Here is a 23,696-nt window from a genome sequence, read left to right as displayed (position 1 = left end):
GATACCCAAGTTAACTTAAAATATTGAAAACGTATGAACATTTTACAGCTAGATTTCATTTTTAATTTTAGAAAAAGAAACCTATGCCTTCGAATATATAAATTTTAAAATTCCAAATAAAATATAAAAATAATTATTGTGTTTTTAATATTAATATGTACATTTTCTTTAGAAGTTTATATGGTCACATTTGTTTAATTTAACTAATTTAAATTGACTCTTGGCTCCATAAATAAGTCATCTTTTAACCCTATATATAGAGACTACATATTATTTATCAAACATTGCATTTTCATTCTCCAATAAGCAAAATGGTTTATTCAAATTCATATATGTTCCTTGGTCTTGGTGTTTTTGTTCTTCTCTCTTCTCATGTTTTGGCTTATAATATGCGTGCTGATCCCTCTATCCATGGTGAGTCATATTCTAACCCTTTAGATTTTTTCATAAGTGATGAAAATAAATTAATCTTTGTTCTACTTGCTATTGTTTATAGAAAGTGTGATGTACAATTATATAATAATAATTTATATAATAATTTATGAATAGGTATAGCAATATTTAAATTCATTATATTGTGAGTGTATATAAATAATTCACACACACATATATGTATATATATTATTGAATTTTTTTTAATTGTTTAATTTATTGTAGATTCAACACTAGATGACCAAATGAGCAATGATTTTGTGAAGACTGCATCAATCGGTAAGGATAATAATACAATAATTTCCCATGTTCTAAATAGTAGTTATACATCATGGACTTGGTAACATTGTTTTGCAGTTAACTCTTCTTAAATCCATGGTTGTTTTTTACGATCTTAATTAACTAGTCCATAAATTTTAAAAATCAAATCATAGATATTTCAACTAACTTTTTTTTTTTTTTGACAAAATAAAAGATATTTATTCATTCAAATTGATAGAGTACATCGATATAATGCAAATTCGCTAAAAACAAAAAGGATGAATTTGTGAACAGACTCACAACATCCATGTTAATAGCATGAAACATCAAAGTACAAGTGCCTACACATATGACTGTATTTAAATCTCCGGAATAACCATGTCTCCGGATCTGCAACGTGGATGACGTCAAAGTCATTGATTGGATTTGCACGGGATCGAAGCTGATCTAACAATTGAACCAATCAAATACCTAAGAGAAACAAAAACAAAAAAAAAAACGTCGCACAAAGACGACGAACAAACCAATGTCGCACGAAGACTACGAAATCACAAAATAAAAAACGAAATAGATGTGAAAATCACTTGTTTCAATAAAAGAGAAAGAGAAAAACGAGTTAGAGGGGTGATTTTGGGTCAAAAATTGACACTGAATCACTCCTCTTTGGTAGATGAAGGAGAAGAAACTAGGGTTTTGGTGACGGCTCACAAGAGAGAAAGGGAAAAGAGAAAACCGAGGAATAATTTATTTTCCTAATAAAAAAAATCATGTTTCCACTAACTATAATTAGTAATTTAAAATAAAAAATAATAATTAATAATTAAAGATTGTATAATATTAATCATTAACTTTTTTAATCAATGAATATTATATTTTTCACTTTATTTCATGTTCAAACTAATTATCCAGTTTAGATAAGTTAGATATTTTTGCATATTCAATTTTTACTTTAATATAATACAAATTGAGCAATGAAAGTTAAATACTAGGAAGTCATAGTTTTTTCCTTACCAAAAGAAATCATAGTTATTAGTGATTCTTCGAGAGAAGCGAAGTTCTTCATAATTTTATTAAATTGGGGCCAAACACTCTTATGTATCATAAAGAGTTTATTCATATCAAGCTTTTTATTTTTATTTTTTTTTATATCGTTGATGAATTTTTTTTATACAGCTGAATGTCCACCTGGGCCTCATACTTATCCTGAGTTAAGTGGTGAGTCATTTTAAATTACTAATTATAACAAGATTTATCTTTTTTGAATAACATATAAAATATATGGTTAATAATGCTTTACACCTATGTAATATAGGTCATTTCTGGGTTTACCCTTTGTAAAAATTTTGTTTTGATTTTCGTCCTTGTAAAAATATTTTTTCTAATATACCTCTCTAATAGGCCATTTTTAAAAAAAAATTCAGAAATTTTGATTTTTACATGGCCTATTAGGGGGGTATTCTAAAAAAAAAAAAAAATTTACAAGGACGAAAACTAAAACAAAATTTTACAGGGGATAAAGCACTGTTAACCCTAAAATACAACAATAAACACAATATAGGGGGTACTCATACTCATATAGACAATCCTAATATACAAAGAACCTATTTGAATATAGCACTTCATTTGAAACTTATATCATAACCGCTTATCATATAATCTCTTATGCGTAAGTTATTTTTAGGGTTAATATAGTATTTTTCACCCCTGTAATATATGTTATTTCCGGTTTTCGCCCCTATAAAATTTTCGGTTTGATTTGCACCCTTGTAAAAATTTTATTTTTCGGAAAACACCTCTAATAGGCCATTTTCAGATTTTCTTTTTAAGAAATTTTGGTTTTTGAATGGCCTATTAAGGGTGTTTTCCGGAAAATAAAAATTTTACGAGGGTGCAAATCAAACCGAAAATTTTATAGGGGCGAAAATCGGAAATGACATATATTACAGGGTGAAAAACACTATTAACCCTTATTTTTATAACTCGAAATAAAACAAAGTCAATTTTTTTTTATCTTATATTGTGTTTATGATCTATCTTAAATAACTTGTTTAAAGAATATAGTAACATGGATGGGTATAAAAATATTTAAATTCAGTATTTCGAAAATGTATATAATTAAATTACACATATATGTATATATACATACACACATATATTTATATCTTATTGAACTTATTTTAATTATTTAATGTTATTTTAGATTCAACACTGAATGACCAAAAGAGCATAGATTATGTGAAGGATGCATCAACTGGTAAGAATGATAATTCATGTGTGTATAATAATAATCATTAACTTTTTCATGAATGATTATTATATTTTTTTTATTACATATTCAAACTAGTAATGCCCTATAGATAAGTTGGAAATCGGTGGATATTTAACTTTTATCTTAGTAATCATAAACTGGCCCTATAAAAAGTTAAAATATTGATAGTATATCATTTCTTTTAAAGGGTAGTATATCATAGTTATAATTGCTACATTGTGAGAAGCAGAGTGCCACATAATTTTATTAAAGTTGTGGTTAAGGATTCTTACATAGGATAATAATTAGCATTATATTATAGTATAATGTGTAAAACAAGGTATTTATTCACAATATTTCTAATATATAAAAGGTTTTATTCATATCTAACTTATGTTATTTTGTATATACAATATTACAGTTGATCACAATTGTCCTCCTGGACCTCATACTCATCCCGAGTTAAGTGGTGAGTCATTTTTCTCTATAGTTGTTTCTGTAATATTAATGATTAGGTAGTAATGTATAAAATAATTATATGAATAGTGTATTTATACTTGGATTGTATATATTTTTTACTTTTTTCAATTGATATTTGCAGTTTGGTTACAAGAAGAACAAAATAGCATAGATAAAGTGAAGGTTCTCATAACTGGTAAGAAGGATAATACAGTTATTTCTATAAGTCTAAATAGTAGTTGCTTTGGATTTGACTTTGAGTAGTTTTTTATGTTACAAGCTTAATTAAGTAGCTAGTAATGTTAAAAGAAATTAAGAATTAGTAATGTTAATTTTTTTAGGGGTATTGTTAAGAATTAAATAATCGGTATTTGAACCGAATATAATTAGTAATTTAAGTTCATATAATATTATCCATTGATTTGTTCATTAATCATATTTATATAATTGTTTTTTCGAAATAGCACATATATTAATAACCAAAAGACCCCCACACAAGACGTACATATATTAACCCCTAATAATATTTATATTTTTCACTTGACATTTTATATTAAAAAGAATGATCCTTGCAATTTTATTGGTTATCTTTTTTTTTTTTTTTGAGGGAATATTTATTGGTTATCTTAAAATCTTACAAATTGAAATATGCAAGTTGAAATGCTAGGAAATCATAGTTATTAAAAAGTTATGGTTGAGGATTGAGACTTGGGATAAAAGTGTATATTGTTTTTATTAGTTATGATTTATCAAATAAAATTTACAAATTAGCTAACAATATTAAAATATTTATATTGATAATGAACTGTGTGTACACACACAACTTAAAATAGAACCATACATTATTCACTTTTATTTTATCTAATTGGTTTTAATGCAGATGAGGCACTAGATAACCAAAAGGGCTTAGAATACAAGGATACTCGACATAACGGTAAGGATGATAATATTATGATTTCTCAGGGTCTATAATAATAAACATTTTGTTAGGAAAGAGGCCTTATAATAATAAACATAGTTAATCTACCAAAAAAATAATAATAATAATAAACATAGTTATACTATAAGTTAAAACTTTAAGAAAATACCACCAGTAAAACACGTTGATTAACTGTTGAATTGTGTGCTTTGTTGGCTTTTATTGATATTTTATTTCCGGAAACACATTAAGATTAATTATACTTTGTTCCTATTAATAAGCAAAATAAATCAAGCAAAATTATACTCAACTAGATAGGGGATCTGAGCGCCGCACGGGTCTTATAAGCCATAGGTGACTTTAAAATATAATAAGCTTTAGATTTATGGAAAAGGTATAAAGGATGATAGGTAATAATAATTAAGAACATCTTAGAAGATAGTTACAGACGGATTGTAATGCAAGAGTATTATATATGAAGCCTAGGTAAAAGTAAGGTATTTTATATGTGACTTTTACATCAGACATTTCGAAATACTTCCTCATACACCACATTAGATGTTAGATTTGTGTCATCACCATCTTCATCGGTGATCAATATCTTCAAACCTTCTCTAGATGTAACTCTCGAAACAGCAACATACAATTGTCCGTGAGAAAAAAAACAGGCGCCGGGAGATATACTCCAACATTTTGTAGTGATTGTCCTCGACTCTTGTTGATTGTCATTGCAAATCATACAGCCAAAGAAAATTGTTTTCTTTGAAATTTAAAAGGGATTCTCACATCGGAGGGTGATAGAGATAACCTAGGTATAAAGACTCTGTCACCCACATTACTTTCGGAAATTACCTTGCCCTCTAAGACATATCTTCCCATTCTAGTTATAATAAGTCTGGTTCCATTGCATAAACCATTCTTTGTGTCTAAATTCCTCAACAACATAACAGGCACTCCTTCCTTCAACCTTAACTTGTGGTTAGGAAGTCCCGAGGCAACAATTGTGTTAAGAAATTCGGGTGTATGAACATCGTCCATTGCATCACCACGGACGTTACGTTCGTCCGGTGAATCATAGCTCAAATATACTTTTTCCTCTCCTGGCACCATATCCAACATGTATTCATTTATTTTCTCAACAATGATATTTTTTGATGTCAATATGGCTCTGTTTTGAAAGTACTCTATGTCACCCATGCTTGCCAATAGATTAGGACAAGTGCTTCGAACAATTGAAGCAATAGGACAGCCATCAACATCAACCAACAAATCTGTTGGAATAGTAATTGTTTTGTCCACCAGATTGTCTTCCCCTATTATACCGTCGCCGATACTTAAAACCCATTCTGAGAATTTTCTTCTGTCCTCGATGTCTGCTTCAGATGCACCATTCAAAAGTCTCATGTTCTTTGTTAATCTAAGCACCTCGCAGTGTCTCCAAAGATGCGAAGAATTAATAGTGGCATGAACAATTTCTGGTCTTATACCTCTAGGAATCATAGGTAATATTTGCCTAAAATCATACACCTCTAAGATTAATTATACTTTGTTCCTATTAATAAGCAAAATAAATCAAGCAAAATTATACTCAATGCATATCAAGTTTCGCTAGGGTTTTTTGTTGTTGTTTGTCTCTGTAACCTTAGTTCAGCTGAACAATGCATAATATATGCAACGACCAACAAAAAAAGGGTTTTGTTTTTTTTTACCCATCTTTTTAAAAAATAGCTTTTAGCTTTTACGAATCTTAAGTTTCTTGCTAAAAAACAAAACTCTTTAAGTTGTTTGATTGTACTAATGTATCACCTTCTCTAACACATCAAAGATTCAATAAATTTTATTCACCATTATTAGAATCTCTATTGTTCATAATGTGATAGGTCAAATAAAATAAATAAATTTTATTTTGTTTTTAATCTAAAATGATAATGAAAACTGCATGTTTAGCTTACTAGATGGACCCATTGAAATTTCAAGTGGAACTAAAAAGAAGAGTTTTATGCCATCATATTATTACTTATTAGCTTGATAGCAATACTTTATTTTCTTTTATTTTTAATGAGAAATGATATTGACCACTTCGTGTTTGGTTTATTAGATGGATCCATTGAAATTTCAACAAGAACTGAAAAGGACAATTTTATCCCATCAGGTTATTACTTATTAGCTTAATGGTACAATTTAGTTTATTTTATCTTTAATGTGAAATGGTATTGACAACTTCATGTTTGGCTTGCTAGATGGACCCATTGAAATTTCATCTAGAACTGAAAAGAAGAATGTCATCCCATCAGGTTATTGTTTATTAGCTTGATTGTACAAATTTATTGTATTTTCACTTTAATGCGAAATGATATTGACAACTTTGTGTTTGGCTTGCTAGATGAATCCATTGAAATTTCAACTGGAACTGAAAAGGAGAATTTTATCCCATCAGGTTATTACTTATTAGCTTGATTATAAAAATTTATTTTATTTTATGTTTAATGTGAAATGATATTGACTATTTCATGTTTGGTTTGCTAGTTGGACCCATTGACCTTACAACTGGAGCTCAAAAGAAGAATTTTATCCCATCAGGTTATTACTACTTAGTAATCCATTCCATAGACAAAATACTCTGTTATTTATTTATTTATTTAATGAAGCTCTATTTTACTTTTGGCAAAAAATTCTTTATTTTGAATCTCTTTTATTGTTATGTATCCTTGACCTCTAGGAGTTTGCTTGTAATATACTCATCCGTTTCAAAATACATGTCTAAGTCAACCACTTCACATATGTTAATGCATAATTTTGACCATTAATATCTTTAATTATCTAAAGTAAAAAATTATAAAAATTTAATATTTTGAAAATATTTGTCGAGACAAATCAAACAACATCTTACATGCTAATATTTGTATTTATACATTAGTTAAAAAGTATGGTCAAAATAAATCAAGTGAATAGTGCACATTGCAAAAATTGGACATGTATTTTGAAACGGAGAGAGTAAGTTATATATGTACACTCTTGAGTCTCGACCTTTAAATTTGCTTGAAATCTTAATATTTCTACATAAATAGTCTTTTTCATATCTTCAACTTTCTATTATGTTTTTACATCTCCGATAAATTTCTCTATTTATTACAAGTTGATTGGAGGACTTTCCATGCAAAATACCCTTGGATAAAAAAGAATGATCCTAACACTGTTACCGGAAGCCGAAAATTACTCAATGATATTGGTGAGGATTGGAACTCTCACTCTGCCATTTACATATTACATTTTTAATTTTTCGATAATAATATATTACATTTTCCATCAATTATTGCAGCCAGTGAATAACGTGGATAAGTTGTGTTAGCATGATGCCTCCAAAGACTTATTGGAGGATTTTCCATGCAAATCTGATGAAGAATAATTGTGGAACCTAAAAATCACTAAATTAAGGACTTTAGTGATGAGAAAATAAAGTTGTACTAGGTTGAGTAGACCTTTTGCAAATTAAACACGAATTGTTGTTACTTATGTTAAATTTATATTAAAAATTATGTTATTTATGAAGTCTTTGTTCTCGAGTTTGTTATGTGTTTTTGTTGAAATTGAATTTCGGAAATATATGTCTATATAAATTGGTAAAGTTGTTGTCACATGAGGGAATGGTCACATGTTCAAATACTATAAACAGTCTCTTGTGTAAAAATAGGGTAAGACTCTGTACAAAACATCAAATGGTAGAACCTCTTTCTGAATCCTAAGTACGTGGAAACAAATAACACGTCAAATAACGTTTCAACTTAGTCTTTTTCCGAATCTTAAGTACGTGGAAGCAAATCCACATTGCATTGGTTTCCAAATCATTGATCATTACGTTTCAACTTGCAAATGGCTCCAACCCCAAAAAGAAACATTGAAAATTGATCTTGGTAAGAAACCTTTAGGTATGGAACAGTTGACACCAAAGCAAATAACACATCAAATATGTACCAAAGAAAGTGGTCGATGTGGAAACAACCATCACGTCGAAACCAATTGATCACGTTGAGCATCCATTCATCAATGTGGATGACCAAAAGCAAGTAGATCACAACAATATTGCTAACACTTCATTTCATATGCCTTTGGTAGATGTAATGGATGAGCTGATTTTGGAAAATACTAACGACAATGCAATCTCTATTCTTGAGCCTGTACAATCTGATAATGTTAATGTTGAATCTCGCTTTACAAGGCCGAACCTGGCAACTTTGGAGCACATGGAAACTATTGCTTCAATTGCGCACAATGATTTGGAAACAAATGATCAAAAGGTTGACTTTGGTATTCCTTTCACAACGTACATCTCGAAGAGCCAAAAAAATAATACATAACTCAGTCAAGCTACATACCAAACTCGCTCCAAGGGTACACCATCTCCAATTCGTCCATGAATACTTGGATTATTAGGGGTATCAGATATTCTGATTCTTGAATTGCTTCAAAAAGTTACCGAGAAGGTAATGGATGTGCGGATAAGTTTGATAACCACAAACAGGCTATATTTGGTATCTTATGGTGAGATGATTTGCCTCCTTTTATTACCGAGTTTTTTTTTGTAGAGACCTCATATATTGTTTCGCCAATCTTCATACTTCATTAGGTTCTTTATTTTTGCTGTTTTGACTTTGTGCTTTTTGAGGGTTTTGGTTTGCCCCCATGTATATTTATCCTCTTTTTTTATTATGTATATTATTATGGAGTAGGCGGTATTGGATTGAGGTTGATTAGAGGTATCAACCAAGTTGAGATGTATGACCTTTCCACTATTAGAATCTCTCGATTTTTCTGCGGAATTAAAACAAATTTTATAAGGAGAGCTTTTGGAATTAAAAAAAAAATAACAAAATGTTTATTAAAAGTATAATCAATTGAGTTTTGTTGAATCCAAGATTATTTGAACTTAAGACCAATATGATTTAAGACCTTAAAATTGACCAACTAGCTAGATAAATATTGATTGTTAGCATGTCATATTATATATTTATAGTTAAATAGACTTATTTTGAGGCCTTTTTATTAACCCAAAATCTTGAGGCCTAAAGCCCTTGCTTGGATGGCTTGGCCCTTAGGCCAGCCCTGGAATTCACAACACACTACAAGGACAAAAATTAGTTGCATTTTTTTATGTATGTTCTTAACTAAATATTCATTTTTTGTGGTAATAACAAACTTTGAGACAATCTTGTAAAAAAAATAAAAAATTGAGAAAATTGTGAATTTAAAGAACAATCATACCAAAAACATCTAAAAAAATGAACCAAGTTTTTTCCCCATACAAAATTAGGTCAAACCTGTAGTGCTCATAGCCGTGATGTTTTTTTCTCTAAAATCGAAATCCTTAGGGAGCTCCATTCTTTTTACTCTTGTTCCTATTTTGATAGGAAAATTAGTTATCACAAAGCTATCGTTCTTGGTGCTTCCAGGGAAAAAATATTTGTCAAAACAACTTTCCTCTTCTGCCAATTTCCATGAAGCAAGCATTGAACCCTCAGATAAACAATCTTGTGGCATATGTTTTGAATTGAAAACATATTCTGATATGTTCCAAACGACAAAGTGCAAACACCTCTATTGCCTTGACTGCATATGCAAATATGTAACCTTTCAAATAAACAATAATTTGGTTAAGGTTATTACTTGTCCAAGTCCAAATTGTTTTGTGCAATTGAAGCCAAATGAATTGCAACACAATTTACCTAAACAAGTTACTTTTCGATGGGAGTCTTTAATTTATGAGTCTTCTATTACCTTCAAATTCATGTCTTATGCCCGGAAATTATTTCAAAATTTTAAATTGGATAAGAAATTTTTGGAGTTGGCAAAAAGAGAAAGGTGGAAAAGATGTCCAAGTTGCTCTATCTATGTCGAGAGAATTAATGGATGTAATCACATGATGTGCAGGTTAATTAATTATGCATTTTATCATCTCTTGTTCACATATTTTAGCATTAATTAAATTTATGTCTAACTATAATTTTTCTTTCTAGGTGTGGAAGTGACTTCTGCTACAAATGTGGGGTCACATTGAAATATTGTGAGTGCATGCGTGCAAGGTTCAATGTTAGACCCAGTAGAATTAATTTTGGAGAGGTAACTCTTTTTTTTTGATCAAGTGAAGCAACGTTGTTTCAACTCCTCATGTCAATTAGGGTTTCGCAAGAAGTTAACAGAATTCTTTGGATAGGAATTATTGTTTCCTTTTTATTGAAATGTTTAGATATCAAGGTGAATTCTTTGGATAGTGCATTGTGTTGATTTTCGTGAAGTGTTTAGATATAGACCGAGTTATATCAATTAAATTGGTGATCACCATGACATTATCACGTTTCATTAGCAATTAAATTATTTATACACGTCGGTACATCATCCAAGATATAGAAGCTAGGTAAGGATTTGTCTGCCTATACTGATTTGTGGTTAACCTTATTGACTTGTCTCTTAATGAACTCAACATGAAAGTTTGTTAAATAAAGAGAACAATAGCTCAAAATTCGGTGATGTCCATAATAGCTCAAAAGTCGGTGATCTCACAATTGCTCCGATTAAAATAATCAACTACTTGTTTCGAGTCAACCTCAAAATCAACATTTGGTAGCCATAAATCATTGTATCCACCGAATAACACGATACAAACTCAATGTTTCTCCAACAGAGCATAATCGGTGGACCACATAGTTTTGGCAAAGTACAAAACACCCTTCTTCGTCACGAATACACGTGTCTATGCCCAACTTGTTTGTGGAAGCCGAAAAGGAAACATTGAAGTTGCTTTTTGCTCTCTCCACAATATTGCTGTTAGTCTCCGTCATTTGCTGACAATTAATATATAGTTTTTTTTTTTTATTCTTTAGTGCAAAACCGTATTGGCACAAGAAGAGGGCAAACCCCATTTTTCGTGAGGATTTTATTATGGTTTCTTTATCTTCAAAGTTTCTATTTACACTAAATTTATATGACGTTATTATTTTTATGTTTTTAGAAGCTTTTGGGAGGTTGTCACGCCACGTTCACAATTTGGAAAGCTCGTGATGGTGAATTGGAAATTAAAAACAAAATCAAGTCGAGCCTTTGTAAAATTTAAGGGACCATTTTGGAAAAAATGAAAAACTTAAAAAGGACTTTAGATGGATTTGACCTTAAAATAGATATTTTTGACTTTCAAATATAACAAATTATGGTTATCTTTTTCCGATGACAACAATAAAATAACAAATATAACAAAAAAAAATATCATTTTAATAATAGCAACAATATAACAAGTTTTGAGAAATTTCATCAAAAAACAAATTTTGCAAAAATTGTGGAAATGAGGAAAATATCAAGAGCTATACAAAAGCATTAAAGAAACGCACCACTCAAAAATTAGGTCAAATCCGTAGTTCTTCTCATGGCTGTGAATGTGATGTCTTCTTCTCCAAAATTGAAATCCTCAGAAACTTCCAATCATGTTCCTTCTTTATTGGCAAATTTCTTATTACGGTGCTGCAAGCAAAAACAAAATTGTCTACCCATGAAACATACATGCGGTATATGTTTTGATTTGAAAACAAATTCTGATATGTTCCAAACAACAAAGTGCAACCACTTCTATTGCCTTGACTGCATACGCAAATATGTAACCTTTCAAATAAGCAATTATTTGGTTAAGGTTAAGGTTATTACTTGTCCAAGTCCAAATTGTTTTGTTGAATTGAAGCCAAAACAATTGCAACATATTTTACCTAAACAAGTTACTTTTCGATGGAGGTCTTTAATTTGTGAGTCTTCTATCTCCTTGAAGTTCATATCTTACGCCAGGAAATTATTTCAAAATTTTAAATTGGACAAGAGTTTAGTGAAGTTGGCAAAAAAAGAAAGGTGGAGAAGATGTCCTAAGTGCTCTTTCTATATCGAGAGAAGTGAAGGATGTGACAACATGTTATGCAGGTTTGTTACGGAGTAAACTACTAAATTGATCTATGTATGTGTCAGCCAGTTAATCGAGACTCTGAGATCTGAGTCTAATTGAGAAACTCGTGACAAATTAATGGTTTACTCGTTTGTTATGTATATTGTATTTAATCCTTAATTATTATATTTTTGGCTTACTTAATGACCCTTAAGTTATTTGTTGTTTACATTTTGGTCCTCTAAGTTATTAACGTTACAATTTGGTCTCCTTAAGTTAGTATTTGTAAGCCAAATAATCATCCTTAGTCTTTTGCCAAAACGTTAAGTAGGCACATGCGAGGGACCAAATTGTAACGTTAATAACTTATGGGACTAAAATGTAACCAACCAATAAATTAAGGGACCACATCAAAAAAAAATAATGGAGAATCTAAAGTTTGAAATCCAACCTCTATTAGATAATGTCCTTAGAAGTTATCAATTGGGCTACACATGTTAATTCTTAATTATTATTATCACATATTTTAAAACCTTCAAAAAAAAAATAGTAGAGATAATGTCCTTAGAAGTTATCAATTGGGCTACACATGTTAATTCTTAATTATTATTATCGCATATTTTAAAACCTTCAGAAAAAATAATGGAGATAATGTCCTTAGAAGTTATCAATCGGGTTACACTTAAGATGTTAATTCTTAATTATTATTATCACATATTTTAACATGCAATTTTTAAATTCATTAGAATAATTATAATTTCTCTTTTTAGGTGTGGATGCAGATTCTGCTATAATTGTGGGAGGAAACATGCAAATGGGCATGCACGTACGTGCTATAGTAGTTATTTTTAATTTGTTTCCAATATTTCAGAGGTACTCATTTTTCAATAGCAATAACTAGAAATTTTGTCAAAAAAAAATAGCAATGACTAGAAATAGAATGTTGTAAACTTTATCATGATCAATTTTTTGTTTCAATTCATTTATACTGCAACTCTGTTTCAAAGTAGTCATGACAACTAATTTGAATTGAAATGCTAACTTGTACTCATAAAGTACATGTTAAGGAATTTAAAATAGAAATTTTGTTTAATAAATTGTGTCAATTTATTGTTCTAGAGATTGAAAATTAATGTTTTGTAAATAATTTGCTATTTATGATATCCTTAACATGTGCTATAAAAGCATAAGTTATAGCATGACCCCTATTTTTTATATGTTTGTGTCATGAATGACACATTAAGGAGATTATTATTCTTTTTTGGACTGCAATGACTTTTGGGAGATAAAATTTTCTATCGGAATTTATTAGGTTCCAAGTGATTCAATAAAAGAAAGAAAAATACTTAAATGCAATAGTGGTACTCAGATTTTAAGAAAACTGCAATTTTCATCTCTATTTCTAAAGACTCAATTTTGGTTCCTATTTTAAACAAATTAATCAATATATTATTTTTACAGTCTAATTTAATGACGTGATAATTAATCATTCACTCTCAATTTCTTGTATTATTCAATCGATCTTCTTTTTTTATTTGTATGTTTGGTCATGACTCAATTTAACACACTACTTTTAAAGACTCTCACAAATTAGGCTTTTATTTTCATACCATTTGACATAATATATTGTCATGTCATACTCACACAAATTAGGCTTTTGTTTTCATACCATTTGACATAATATATTGTCATGTCATTAAATTGAACCGTAAAAATCATGGATATGGTCAAAATTATGGGGATCAAAATTGTGCAATTAGAACATGACAGTAATGACTCTCAACAATCTTGGCATGCTTATAAATAAATATAAATAAATCTATATCTATATCTATCTATACTATATATAAAGAAAACTACCTCTTTCAATACTTTTGGAATGAATTTTTATTTCCAAAATTACCCTCAAATTTCAATACAAATAACACATATATAATAACAAATAGATAAGAATAAATTTAAATATTTTAAAAAAATGTAACAAACATGATATTATATATATGTAAGTTTTTTTTCCTTTATCATTTAAAAAGTTTAACAAACTCGATAAGTATATTTATACTTCTTTTTCCATTATTCCAATTATACCCTTGGACAAATTTTCCATAATAAAGATTGTTGTTAGTGTCACTAAAAAAAATTTAGATTTATTTTTTTTGTTATATTGTTTGATGTCTTGAAATAGATCATGGTTAGTATGATTTGTTATACCTTGAAAGCAACAAACATTTATATTTTTAGTTTTAATTAAAATCAAAATTTCATCAAAAAAACACCGCTCATAATTTTCAAACGTTAGTGCAATAAAAAGAGCGGAAAGGTGCGTGAGTGCCTGTCTTTTCGCTAGTTTATTTAATATAATCTTGTTTTTTGTGGACAAAGAAATTGGAGCGCGTTGAAATAACACGTTTTCACGCGTCCGTTGTCTACATCGTCACACCACCACCACCGTCGTCTACATCGTGACCAGCAAGAGGAGGAGGCGGCGCGTTTCAATTACAGAGATCAAGATTTTACAAACAAACATAATAAAATAATCACATGCGTTAGAGTAGTAGAAAGAGTCGTGCCCGTCTTTCGGCTAGTACTATATATAAGGAAAACAATTCATTTCAGCTCTTTTGAGCTGGCTTTTTCTATTTCCAAAAATGCCCTCAATTTTCAATACAAATAACACATGTAACAAATACATAAGAATAAATTTAAATATTAAAATAAAAGTGTAACAAACACATATATCCAGTTTTTTTTGTCTATCATTTAAAAAGTGTAACAAATCAGATGATTATATCTATACTTACTTTTTCATTATTCAAATTAAACATTTAAACAACAACTTTTTCTATAAGGTGAAGTTTATTCAGCGACAAGCGGACATGGTTGCTCACTCTTTAGCTAGAGCGGCCGGTTCATTTGCTAGTCACCATATTTTTGAGTTTTCTCCTTTATGTATTGAACCTTTCCTTATTAATGATATGAGTTAATTTTGCTTTTGTCAAAAAAACAAAAAAAAACAACTTATTCTATAATAAAGATTTTTGTTGGTGTCATTAAAAAATAAGAATTTAGATTTTTTTTTTTGTTTTTTTTTTAAGGAAGATTTTTTTTTTTTGTTATATTGTTGGTTTCATTGAAATCAACAATCATTGTTAGTTTTTTTTTTTTTGGTAACATAGCTAAAAACAAAGAAAAACAGGAAGAAAGGAGACAGAAACAGAAAACTATGCTCTAGGAAATAGAGTTCCTATAGCATCAAAGCGAATTAAATCCAGAAGCTCATGAGGGGGGGTGGCATGAAATAAGCACACTTCATTTGATGAAGCTCCCAACTTGGCCAAGTAATCCGCGCATTGGTTTCCTTCACGGAGACAATGATGAACGGAAAAATTATGCACAGATAAGAGATCTTTTATGTCTTGTATTAAGACAGCGTACACATGATAGTTTGAAACTCTTCCTGTAATAAGATTGATGGAGAGAAGCGAGTCCGAGTAGCAAGCCAACTCCTCTATTCCCATTGCAGCAGCCATGAGTAAGCCTTGATGAAGGGCAGTGAGTTCAGCTAACAGAATGTCTGTCGATTCCGGAATGAAGCCAGAGAAGCCAGAGAGGTAGGCACCAACATTGTTTCGAATGATACCTCCGAACCCAGCACGGATTGGAGTTCCGAGACAACTCCCGTCCACATTAAGGATGTGACAATGATTGTTATTTTGATTCCATTTTACCATACGATCGGGAGGGATGACATTGCTCCTCATGAAACTTGACTCGATGACGTTGACAGAATCGTTGATACGGTAGTGGTAATTTGATGTTGCATAATGTTAAAGGTCATGAGTTCAACACTTTTTATTTGATAATCATTGTTAGTTTAATTTGTTATAATTTAAAAACTAAAAACATTTATTTTTACTTTTACTCAAAATTATAAAAAACATCATTCATAAACGTTAACGCAATAAAATAAAAAAAGCGGAAAAAACATGCCCGTCTTTTCGCTAATAATCTATAACAAATATACACTTTTTATGCCTATAACAAACTTTGAGATATTCCATCAAAAAACAAATTTTGAAAAAAAAAATGTGGAGGAGGAAAATATTAAGAGCTATAAATAAAAAAGCATTAAAGAAACGCACCACTCAAAATTAGGTCAAATCCGTAGTTCTTCTCATGGCTGTGAATGTGATGTCTTCTTCTCCAAAATCGAAATCCTCAGAAACTTCCAATCATGCTCCTTCTTTATTGGCAAATTTCTTATTACGGTGCTGCAAGCAAAAACAAAACTGTCTACCCATGAAACATACATGCGATATATGTTTTGATTTGAAGACAAATTCTGATATGTTCCAAACAACAAAGTGCAACCACTTCTATTGCCTTGACTGCATATGCAAATATGTAACCTTTCAAATAAACAATAATTTGGTTAAGGTTAAGGTTATTACTTGTCCAAGTCCAAATTGTTCTGTGAAATTGAAGCCAAAACAATTGCAACACATTTTACCTAAACAAGTTACTTTTCGATGGGAGTCTTTAATTCATAAGTCTTCTATTCCCTTTAAGTTAATGTCTTATGGCCGGAAATTAATTCAAAATATTGAATTGGATATGAAATTTTTGGAGTTGGCAAAAAGAGAAAGTTGGAAAAAATGTCCAAGGTGCTCTTTCTATGTCGAGAGAATTAATGGATGTAATCACATGATGTGCAGGTTAATTATGCATTTTATCATCTTTTGTTCACATATTTACATTAATTAAATTTATGTCTAACTATATAATTATTCTTTCTAGGTGTGGATGTGACTTCTGCTACAACTGTGGGTCAGGCTTACGGAAAAAAATGTGTGGATGTGACTAACTATTTTTAGACCGGGTTCATATATGCCATATTTTTTTAGAGGTAATTCTTTTCAGGTAGAAAAAATTATAGCAATGACTTGAAATAAAGTCTTTTGACATTGATGATGATTAATTTTGCACTTTTAATTCATTGATATGCACAGCAACTTTGTTTCCACTCCTCATGATCGATCAATTTGTAGCTTTGTTCCGACCGTGAGGTGAGAGCATTCGCACCGTGGTTCCAAACACTCTGAACTGTTTTAAATAGAACAGAACCGTTTATACCGAAACCACGTTTCAGCCAATATGTTTTCAAACATCAGAAAACAACGTTTTGAGCTTCGAAATTGCAGTTTGAGTGCAACAAACGCTGTTAATATGATACTACTGAAACACATATATTTGTGCACTTGGTGGCCACATTCCAACCATAATCTAATAAGTTTCAATTGTTTACAATGGTTTGAATTAAAAAGGAATTAGACAACGCAATATTGGATTCTGTCTAACACTCTAAAAATTTCCTTATTCTTGTGATCAAAATAAAAACAACTTACTCTCCATAGAGAAAGCGCCATTTAGGACCGGCTGTATGGTTGCGCGAGGCTGATGAATCAGTATGTGTCTTGTTCCTGTGATTTTACAGAATTTATAAGTACGATATCAGGACAGGAACGGCTAGAGAAAACTTGGCACTGAAAGCTAGCAGTTTTAAAGTATAACTAATTACTTTGTAGAAATCAAGTACCTTTTCTTTTCTGTTAATGGAGTCAATGATGAGTGCTTTTGCATCTCCTTATAAGCCTGCAATTAGTAAATTTGACTCATTTTAGCATTTTTGACAGCAATTGCAACTTGTAAGTATTACAATAAGTATTACAGTCAAGCTATGCGTTCCTCAATAAACACAATCCTACCAAAAAGGAAAACCTGCAAAAGTGAAGAAAATATAGGGAGAAAAAAAATCAGAAACATAATTAGATGAGATAGAGAGACCGATACATCGAATCCAACCAATGAATATTATGAAGAATACCTATCTAGATCATCAACGATCATGACAATCACCTTCCGGTGAATTTTTAAAAATCCCTCTAATTGCTTGTATCGATTGAATAATCACCCTCCGCCACTGTCTTCGATTCCTCCGCTTCAACGTTCAAGAAATCTGTCCAACCATTATTCAATCTATAAGATTGAATAATTGGAAAACAATGTGAATTAGTCATAGCAAATAATTATTTTGAATAGAGGATGGATACATTGTCGCCATTGCGCTGAAGGCATTGGATTAATGTTGCTTAACGACATCATCTTGTCGCCGGAAAATACATAATCGAAGGTGGAGAAGAATGTTGACACAGGGATGGAAGTCTCAATCCAAATCTCAGCTGACAAAAACTAATCAATCTACAACTTATAAACTGCACATGAACTAAAAAGAAAGAAACACGGGAATTCAAGTCTCAAAATAAATAAGATCACCAATCATAAGATTTAGCAATTGGAAAACTACTAAAATCAATTCACTTCCAAACAAACCAAATATAACATGAAATAATAAGTTTGAAAAAATTACATGAACAACATCATATAATGAAGATACCATAAACAAATTTAGCCAAAGTTCTTGAATCGCAATAAAAAAAGTTTAAGAACATATCCTTACATGGAAATTCTTTGAGGCAATGAATCTCGCATCTGCAATCCTTTGAGTCACCATCCACCACCATCTTCGTGCAATGTGATTCAGCTTTCAAGAAATAGTTGCATATGGAGAGAAGAACATATCTTGGTAATAAGGAATTGGTTGCATCAGTACGTAGTACTCTTTGGTAAACCACATGTGTGATTAATGCAGCCTTAGTGAAAATTTATGGGAGAGAGATTTGAATTTCAAATTTAGATTTGAATTTCAAATTCAAATTTAATGAGCATTTTTCCCGCACAGGGAATTAGGGTTTGATCAAATAGGGCATGCATTGTGAACCTTCGTATTATATATTAAGATGTTTGTCATGAATGATATTAGGGTTTTGGTTGTACTAGAATGACATTGGGGCGATAAGATTTTAAGTTTTCTTTTGATATTTTTAAGGCTTTAGACATGGACTATGTTATATTAGTTAGTGTGTTGATGATGATAAATGTTGTATCATACACTAAATTATATAATTTTTTCAAATTATTGGTGGTATTATCGGCGTATCCGTGTTCGGTGCCTGTTACCGTATCCATACTTCATAGGTTGGGGGTTGTTAGTTATAACTGTATTTTGAACTAGTGAGACTAGTTAACTTGCGCTGCAAGAAACTGTGGTGTATCGTGTTCTTCCTACATCTGATCAATCAACTTAGCTTCTATATCTTCTGTTTTTTTATCATTCATCATTCAACAATTACGTATAAAAAGAGTTTGTTAAATATATCTCTGCATACTCTTAGTAAATATCTATGATTTCTTTTTAATGGACTCATTCTTACCAAATGTACTAACTCTAAAATGAAAAATGTTTCGTGTACACCTCATATGAGTGTATACACTTTGAGACAGAGATAAAAAAAATGAAATATGTTGACGATGGAAAAGGTTCCGTGAGTTTCTCACATTTTTAAAGATGGAAAAAGTTATGCCGATAAATTAGTAAATTATGTGTTTCAATGTAATGATTTTATTTGGTCGGACTCGGCTCCTCATTGCATTAGGGATGACTTTTTTTTATAGTCAAGGAGCAGGCCCGGCTTTGAGGGTGTGCAAGGTGCTTAACCAGGCCGGGCCTCCCAATGCTACGGGTCTCTAACGAAAAATTAAATCTAATATTCACCCCCACTTAAATAAAAAAATATATATGTTATATAACTTTATTTCTTTAGTACACGTTTGAGTTTTTTCTAGACTCTAGTTCTCCTTTTTGTACATAAATCGGATCCTATCAAACCACCCCTAATTTGTATAATCACTTAATCAGTTAATTTGGAAAGCTATTTCATTGAAAGAATCACAACAATCATTTTTTTTCTTCGCATAAACCATTCGTTTTACCCTTTTCCACAACAGAGGAGTGACAAATCCAAACGACGCCGTTAGATAAATTTCACCTCTTTCACTTAATTTTTTTTAATTCCTTTCATGTTTAATTAGAAGTTCTTTTGATTCTGATTTTTTTTAATGAAATTTAACTACACAAAAAAATTACGTTTTATTTTACTATGACCTATTTTAAAAAGAGAGTCGAACCTCCTATTTCAGAGGGACGGCCCTATCAAGGAGACATCGGAGGAGATTTTAATATGAAGGTCTTACGTAATGACAAGACACCATTGGGACACTCCCATTGAATATGAATTACCCTGACTAGACATTTATGTTTGTGAAGTTGTAGGTAGTTTCTCTATCCATATCAATCTATGGTTATTTGGATTCACATTATCACATTTTGGTAATAATTATATGTGTGCTATGATCTTGTGTTGATGAAATTTGTACATTTGAATTGTAATAATCTACTCATTTTATACTTTTGATTATGATGAATAGCCTTATTTGTATTTTCCATGTGATTGCGGCTTGCATGCACATCGTTTGTTCGAGTAGTTAACGAGTTGGAAGATGAAGTTGAGATCGAAAATGAAGTTGGGGAGTGATCAGCACGACTTGATCACACACATTAGATAGTGTTTATTCTTATTGTTTAGTGCATTGTCGTATTGGCCAACTAGTAATATGATATTATGTAGAGTCGGCTCTAATTACCATCACATTTAGGGTTTAGATTCTATGTACGTTTCATTTTATTTTCGTTGGCTCTAATTACAATGATATTTAGAGTTTCTATTTACACTAAATTTATCAATAGTTTTATCATATTTATGTATTTCATCCTTGCAATTAGGCAATTAGGGGTCGTTTAAAAATTAGTCCTTATATTCGTTAATCCTTGCATTTTATCCCTGCAAAATTTAATCATTTAAAATTTCGTTCCTCAGCCCAATTAATCACTGTCACGTCAGCTAATCAGTCTGACTCAACACATTTTGGCTTGAACAGACGAAAATACCCCTGAAGATCTTAGCCAAACGCAAAATGACACATTTACCCTGAAGATGAAACAAAACTCATCAAAACAGGGAAGATTTTAAGAAGATGAACACATGGGTATAATGGTCTTTTCACATTTGTCTGTGAAGTTCAAGGGTATTTTCGTCCATTTATGCCAAGTTTTGTTGAGTCCCACTGCCACGTCAGCTAATCAGTGACGTGGCAGTCATTAACTAGGCTCAGGGACCAATTTTTCAATGATTATACTTTGAGAGGATAGTTTGCAAGGATTAGCGAATACAGGAACCAATTTAAACGACCCTTAATTACAAGGATGAAATACATATTTAAATCTTATGTTTTTAATCGCTTTTGGGTAGATGGTGTGACGCCAAGCTCATGCTGATGAATGGAAACTTAAAAACAAAAACAAGTTGAGCCTTGTATAACTCCTCTGTGTCTTTTATTGATAAAATAACACCAAATAACACATAAATTTGGCTAAAAGCCATAAAACTAGAGTAACGTTTACATAGAAATTAAATGTGAGACGCATCATAGTAGTTTTTGAATAAATCAAAATTACAAAAACCTACATAAATGTGTTTTTCCTCGGCCATTTAAGGTTTGTTTGATGATCATGATAGGGAAAGATATGACAAATAATCATATCTCACCTAATCTTCTCTTTGATGCACTAAGGGTTTGTTTGGTTCGAGTGTTTTGCCATTTGACTGTGCCTCTCAAGTTCAACTCTCCTTTTTCTCTCTACACCTCTTCCAGCACAATAACTCCAAACCCTCTGTATCTTCTCTCTGTGGTGTGTTCAACCTCACGTTGCCGTCGTCAAGTAATCTGAACTGTTGGATAGTGGTCTGATGGCTCATGTTCCGTCTTTTGAATTTTTATGCGATAGAACGTGATTTGTCCGAACGTATTCCAAATGAATTTCTTGTATCAGAGCTTGACAAGAAAATCCAAATCAATTTACTGCTTGTGTTCGAAAATGGTTTATGGGAATCTGTTATCCAACCTGGATATGTATATGCTTGCTAGAATTGCCAGTACTTGGTCATTGTTTGCTTGATGATTTTGTTTTATGTATGAGATATGAAAATATAAGCCTTCCACCCATTGATCTAACAAGAGCCTCAACTCATAGTGTGTGTGGTATCGACATGTTGGTGTCTGTGTCGGAGCCAATGCTTCATTTCCATCAATACTAAACTAGGTGAATTTCTATCCATCAAAACTATGTTATTGTACGTTTATAATAACGAATGTTCACTACAAAAACAATAATTAACTAATCAAATGTAATGGTAACTTATCCTTAACAAAATTCACCAAAATTGCATACTCCCCAATACCCTTGCTCACAACACCATTCCTCAGCAACTGAGGAAAAAACAACCAATTCCCGGTAACAGCCAAAAATGTAATTGTAAGCGGACCCGACACAGCACGGTGCAACCGCCACCCACGACGAAGAAGAATCTTCTTAACCGCAACCTCAACAGACGTACACACACCATGAAGTACAAAAAACCATGTGACTTCCCACGTGGGAGGCGCGCGTGCAAGGTAATAATAAATTACCTCGTGCATAAGACCAGACACCACAAAAGTTGCCAATGTGGCAGCTGAAGTGGCATATGTGGAACCCACATAAGACCTAATGATGTGGCGAACGGGATTGTATACGGTGGGACGTAAGATACCAGTTACCATTAGGTTCCACCTACGACCCCAAAAGTCTTGAAGCGATGTGGACAAATAAGGTTCGTTGAATTGTGGTTCGATTTCAAAACCGAACATGGTTCGAACCGGTGCTGCACTAATTGCTAACACAAGTTCAATACCAAGGTACATGTGGCAGCAATAAAGGACCAATATAAAATAAGGGTGCATATATTCTCTATACTCATAGCTACATATGATTGCTACCAATATAACTACTTTCAAACAAGTAAGGGGTAAAATTGACTTTTTAGATGAAAAAGTGGTTGTTGAATTTGATTGTTGAGGGTTGATTGGAAGGGAAGCAATGGAAATGAAATGGAAGATATTGTTTGGGAGAGGGAAAAGAGGAGGTTGATTGAAGGAAAAAAGGATGAGTTTGAAAGTGGAGAGCCAAACAAGGAAGAAGGTTGTGGGGCCACCAAGGTGGAAAGAAGAGAGATTTAAAGGAAGGATTAGGAAAAGGTAGAGAATTGGGAGGATTGAGAGAAGCCTTAGAAAGCCTTTGGGGATTTTAGAAGATATGTAATAACAATAACATAGACATGTTGTGGATATAAGCCATACCTTAATGAATCTCTCAATTTCACCATCCATCTTTGTCTTCTTGAAAGAATATTGTTTTAGGTTCTTGTTATGAGTGTGTTAGAGTGATGAGAAATGGGAAAAGAAATATCCAAATAATAGTAGAATGAATAAAAAGGTTTTGCATTTTTTAAGGCAAAATATGGACGGAATAGTAGGTGGTAATATTGAATTGAATGTTGGTCAAAATAAATATATTGAATTGAATGTGAATCTTGTTTTTTGGGTTCCTGTCTTATGACATCATTACAGCT

At 31.3% G+C, this 23,696-nt stretch overlaps 3 protein-coding genes across 9 annotated transcripts; 1 reads left to right on the top strand and 2 right to left on the bottom strand.

The window, feature by feature from the left end:
* Positions 1-254: 254 nt before the first annotated feature.
* On the top strand, positions 255-7,882 carry LOC11428277 (nodulin-25). Of its 7 annotated transcripts, XM_003600153.3 has the most exons (13): positions 256-414; positions 658-711; positions 1,867-1,908; positions 2,894-2,947; positions 3,363-3,410; positions 3,543-3,596; positions 4,281-4,334; positions 6,418-6,471; positions 6,560-6,613; positions 6,703-6,756; positions 6,846-6,899; positions 7,456-7,548; positions 7,639-7,882. In XM_003600153.3, exons 1-13 carry the CDS (start codon positions 312-314, stop codon positions 7,647-7,649), a joined length of 729 nt encoding a protein of 242 aa, XP_003600201.1. In that variant the 5' UTR covers positions 256-311; the 3' UTR covers positions 7,650-7,882. The 7 variants fall into 7 exon arrangements, with proteins under 7 accessions (XP_013459922.1, XP_024635824.1, XP_024635825.1 ...); XM_013604468.3 differs by lacking the exon at positions 4,281-4,334 and having other exon boundaries at positions 255-414; XM_024780056.2 differs by lacking the exon at positions 6,560-6,613 and having other exon boundaries at positions 255-414.
* Positions 7,883-15,452: 7,570 nt separating this feature from the next.
* LOC112420166 (uncharacterized) lies at positions 15,453-15,962 on the bottom strand. Its single transcript, XM_024778837.1, has one exon. It carries the CDS (start codon positions 15,960-15,962, stop codon positions 15,453-15,455), a length of 510 nt encoding a protein of 169 aa, XP_024634605.1.
* A 5,592-nt stretch (positions 15,963-21,554) lies between these two features.
* On the bottom strand, positions 21,555-23,595 carry LOC11419526 (probable long-chain-alcohol O-fatty-acyltransferase 1). Its single transcript, XM_003600148.4, has one exon. It carries the CDS (start codon positions 23,452-23,454, stop codon positions 22,420-22,422), a length of 1,035 nt encoding a protein of 344 aa, XP_003600196.1. The 5' UTR covers positions 23,455-23,595; the 3' UTR covers positions 21,555-22,419.
* Between the last annotated feature and the right edge of the window lie 101 nt (positions 23,596-23,696).

This window comes from Medicago truncatula, chromosome 3, assembly GCF_003473485.1.
Source record: "Medicago truncatula cultivar Jemalong A17 chromosome 3, MtrunA17r5.0-ANR, whole genome shotgun sequence".
NCBI classification, from domain to species: domain Eukaryota; kingdom Viridiplantae; phylum Streptophyta; class Magnoliopsida; order Fabales; family Fabaceae; genus Medicago; species Medicago truncatula.
The sequence above is the reverse complement of the archived record's forward strand: the minus strand, read 5'-3'. Positions and strand labels throughout refer to the sequence as shown.